Genomic DNA, 4,696 nt, shown 5'->3' on the forward strand with positions numbered 1-4,696 from the left:
GTTTTGGAGTTTATAATGTCCTGTCACATTCACCCACTCTTAAGCAGTAACACAAACAAACATTAATTGGGATTGTTCTGCAGCTCCATCTGTTCAGTTTTAATTTGCTTTTAATAAAACAATAATAGAGTTTATCATTACGAGCCAAATGCATGTTACAGCTTTAAGTGTTTTTAGACCTTTGCACCAAAAGGTGGAGCCAAATCTTTAGGTTTAGGTTTAGAGTTGTCTGTTGTTGTGGGCTGTCATTTACTTGCCTCTGTTTGTTWGCAAAATATCTCAAGAACCATGACAAGGAGCAAACTTTTTTTGTGGGTCTTTATTCAATGCTGAATCAATTTGTTTTTATTTTTCCGTCTCCAGGTGACCCACATGTTCAGTACTCAGCTGTGAGCAGTTTCGTGTTCCTGCGGTTTTTTGCAGTGGCTGTTCTTTCCCCGCAGTCCTTCCAGCTCCGCTCCCATCACCCTGTAAGTTTGTGTCCATAAGCGCAAGTTGTGTCTAAATTCACAAGTAATCCACACACAGATGTCTTCATATGTCTCCTGTAACCGCAGGATCCTGAGGTTTCCCGCACACTTACACTCATCTCCAAAACCATCCAGACTCTGGGCAGCTGGGGTAGTTTGTCCAAGAAACTGGTAAGACCTGAAATAATGTCTGCTGTCTGACAACATTGTTAAATAGTTTTAATACACTTTGTTTTTCTTTTTCAGTCTAGTTTTAAAGAAAGCTTCATGTATGACTTCTTCAGATCATTCCAGGAGGAAAAGTACATCGAGAAAGTTAAAAAGGTATAGTTTTCCTCTCTTCAAACATCCTCAGCTATCCAAAGTATTTCACTGTTTGTGTTCATTAAAGTCATTGTTTCCTCGGTTTCCAGTTTCTTGATGAAATCTCATCCAATGTCAACAAGGAGTCCAGCAGACTGGATGATGCTGTGGTTCTCAAGGAAGGGTGAGTGATGCTGAGCTGGGGCCACAACTAAAATAAATTMGAAGGTTCTGGCTGCTTTCTTTAACTATTTATAATCCAAAATTAAAGATAAAAAAGTGCAGAAAGATGATTTTTATTGTTTGCACACATAAAAAAGGTTTCGTTACATTTAAGTAATGTAACGTAAACGAGTTGTGTTGCACTTTCAGGCAAGATAAAAATGTTGAATTGAACAAAGAAGAAGTGATTTTAAAGCTAAAGTTCAGCCCAGTCTTATCTGTGTCTCTACAGGGAAGTGCAGAAACGAACTGAAACGAAAAGGAAAATTGTCAAGAAACACTTCAAGAAGCGATGGCTCAGGCTGACCAACAGGGAGCTCTCCTACCACAAATGTAAAGGTGAGTCATCAAAACACACTCTGTCCAAGAATCTGTCCTGCTGAGGTGTGAAGGAGGAGTCCTCTCAAACAAATGGCAATTCACAATTTTTTTTCATTGTAGAAATTTCTGTGGGAATAAACAGTTTGACATGACTTGTTTTGTCTCTTCTCAGTAAATTCCTTGTCTTTGTAAATGACGACTGCTGCGTCTGTAATGTTTCATTATGTTTATTTGAGCCTGTTATTGTAATCATTATAAACATGACAGAAAGGCTTTCTGCTCCACAGGGAAAGAGGCCCTCTGCACCATCGACGTCAAAAATATCAGGGCGGTGGAGAAACTGGATGAAAGTGCCTTTAACCGCAAAAATGTGAGTCTTTTTCTCTGCGATATCTCTGTCATCGCCTCGATTTTATTTCCCCTTTTTAAAAGAGAAGTAGTGTCAGTATCAGTTCCTGGAGTTAAAACAATTATAGAATAAATGACACCATTGTTAGTCTCATGGGTATTTGTTGGCATTGAATTCAACAGTAAAATAGAAAACCTTTCAACACTTTCAGCTGCGAGAGTTGAAAACTTGAAGAGAAGCTGTAGTTGTTGGCATAAACAGATGAGTGTGCTCGTACTTACCTTTTTTTTCTCCTCCTGTTTTAGATGTTTCAGGTGGTCCACAATGAGAAGCCTCTCTATGTTCAGGCAGGAAACTGTGTGGAGGCCAGCGAGTGGTTGGAGATCCTGGGCCAGGTCAGCCGTTGTAATGAGGGACGCTTGGCCACTTTCCACACATCAAATTACACCAACGGGGCCTGGCAGTGCTGCAAGAGCCAAAGTACCAGCGCTCCGGGCTGCAAGCCCTGCACAACGTGAGTGTCGCTTCTTCACCAGCGCCATCGTCATCATGTTGTTCCTACAGTTTTGAACGGTGCACAGCTTGTTTTTGGTACCACTCTAATTTTGGAATGAACAACACTAATTGAAATATTTAGGTCCCCTAATTCTAAAGCACTAATGCACTGAAGGTTTTAGCAAAAGCTAATTCTAAAGCACTAATGCACTGAAGGTTTTAGCAAAAGCTAATTCTAAAGCACTAATGCACTGAAGGTTTTAGCAAAAGCTAATTCTAAAGCACTAATGCACTGAAGGTTTTACCAAAAGCTAATTCTAAAGCACTAATGCATTGAAGGTTTTAGCAAAAGCTAATTCTAAAGCACTAAAATAACCCAGTCAACCCATGAGCATTCTTCAACAGACAACATGAGTCACATATTGTCGTGTTGCTCTCTTAATACTTATCATTGATGTTCCACAGCCGTATTTGGGTTCATATATTGTCAATATGTCACCTGGTGGATCAGTGACACACATATGAACAAAATATGTGACAGCGTTCACCCTTAGCTGTTAACAATAACATTTATCAATAACATTTAAAGACCTCAGTTAGTGCTTCTAAATTTCACCTATAAATTTAGCAAGTGCTAAACCACTAATAAATTTCAAAATTAGCAAAAGCCCTAAAGCACTAATGAGGAAATTAATTCCCCTATTAGTGCTTTAGGTGAACTGTGCACACCACTGGTAATTGTGAGTTTGATGGCTGCAGTGCATCTCAGGAAATGTCATGTTTACCTTCGATGCATCCTTCATTTCCTTTAACAACCATCTGTAAACATGTAGGAACTGAGGTGACCAGTTTTTGGAGGAAAATGTCCCGTTCTTCTCTGATGTAGAAGTCTAGCTCTTTAGCTGTCCTGGCTCTGATGTTTGAAAACTTGTGTACATGTTCTTGCATTGACAGTGCCTTTCCAGTTGAGTTGCTCGTGCCAGAGGCACTAATGCACCCCCATATAATCAGAGAGACCGTGTTTTGAACTGTGTGCAGATAACAGGCCAGATGGCCCAGCTTTGTTTTTAGTCTGAAGGTTGTGTTATCTATGGTTTCCAAAAAGAATTTCAAAATTCAGTTTGTCTGACTCAGTCCATTTTAAATGAGCTTTGATCCAGAGAAGACAACAACCTTTCTGATGGTATTCACAGATGACTTCTTTATTGCATGATAGAGCTTTACCCAGCATTTGTGTGGACGGCAGAGTGAGTTGTTTACAGTCAGTGACTTGTGGACATGTTCACAGAACTCCAGAGCTCATTTAGGTGTCTTAACCTAAACAGATGAGACTGTTGCTGCCTCTTCTGTTTGTCTTTTTAAAATATTTTCTGACATTTCTGTTCCCTCCTGCAGCACCATGCTGGCCAACCTGCAGCTGGACATTGACTGTGACCGAGAAGCAGAGAGGATTTTCTCTCTCCTCTCCTCAAACGAAGCCAAGCTCCAGAACATGGAGGGTCAGTATTACTTCATTAAATCTAAAGTTTAAACAAAGCAGGACCTTTGTATTTTTTGTTTGTTTGTTTGTTTGTTTGTTTGTTTGTTTGTTTGTTTGTTTGTTTGTTTTACAAGGTGTACTGATGTACATCAAGGAACGTATTGTGCTCTCTGAGGCTCTAATCATTATTAAAGGTTGTGTCATGTAGTAATGTTTGATGCATGACACACGTGTAGGGTTGGGTACTGAAACTCKGTTCYAKTATGGCACCGRGGCGAACATCCACGGTAGTACACAGACTGAAACACATCTCTAACTTCGGTGCCTCAAAGAAAGCTGTTAATTTGCACCCTCTAGTGTTCACTGTTAACAGTGACAGCCGTGGCACACAATCTCCATGGACTCTCTTGTATGCGGTTCGACTCGGCTCAGTCTCGGCCCAATGCACCTCTCCGAGCTCGCTCCACAGCCGCGCTGTCTCAGAACCTCCTCTCTGGTGGTTCGGGTAGAAGCGAGTACAGCACAATTTAACATCAACAGAATTCTGCTCGTGGATTAACTCTTGGACTGACAGCAAATTTCCTCCTGGAGAGAGCTGCTTTTGCTTAATACGAGCGCGCAGCGCGACACGACATGGTGAAATAAAACTGTATTTTTGAAAAAGGCAGAACTTGTAAACACTTCCTGGAGAGAAGTGAAGGAGACGAAGCTGAGCAGATCACGGGAGGTTTTCAGCATACTGGCCGCACGGTTACACAAGCACTTAGCTAAACAGAACCGTGAAAATAAATAAAAGTGAAGTCTGAACGGTAAGACCACAACAGCTTTTTTATATTATTTTATGATTATTATTAACAACAGTTGAATCAGCTGCAGACGGTCTGCACATTATCACACCCACTGTGTGCAGACACACAGACACGGAGCAGAACCGACCCAAAGTGAATCGAGTAGAACTGAGTTCATGGAGAGGTGCTGAACAGGTGCTGCTGTAGTTAACAGTTATATATTATACAGTATAACTATATGTACACACACACACAGATATATATATAT

The 4,696-nt window shown here is 40.7% G+C and overlaps 1 protein-coding gene across 1 annotated transcript in view; it reads left to right on the forward strand.

Moving 5' to 3' along the window:
- Positions 1–4,696, forward strand: part of rasa2 (RAS p21 protein activator 2) — a 47,499-nt gene that overhangs the window by 31,998 nt on the left and 10,805 nt on the right. Inside the window, exons 15-22 of the mRNA XM_014018159.1 lie at positions 364–470; positions 558–641; positions 717–794; positions 884–957; positions 1,228–1,334; positions 1,604–1,686; positions 1,971–2,179; positions 3,556–3,659. Coding sequence (XP_013873613.1) covers positions 364–470; positions 558–641; positions 717–794; positions 884–957; positions 1,228–1,334; positions 1,604–1,686; positions 1,971–2,179; positions 3,556–3,659 — 846 coding nt within the window. The remainder of the gene's footprint in view (positions 1–363; positions 471–557; positions 642–716; positions 795–883; positions 958–1,227; positions 1,335–1,603; positions 1,687–1,970; positions 2,180–3,555; positions 3,660–4,696) is intronic.

This window comes from Austrofundulus limnaeus, unplaced genomic scaffold (genome assembly GCF_001266775.1).
Source record: "Austrofundulus limnaeus strain Quisiro unplaced genomic scaffold, Austrofundulus_limnaeus-1.0 Scaffold184, whole genome shotgun sequence".
Taxonomy (NCBI): domain Eukaryota; kingdom Metazoa; phylum Chordata; class Actinopteri; order Cyprinodontiformes; family Rivulidae; genus Austrofundulus; species Austrofundulus limnaeus.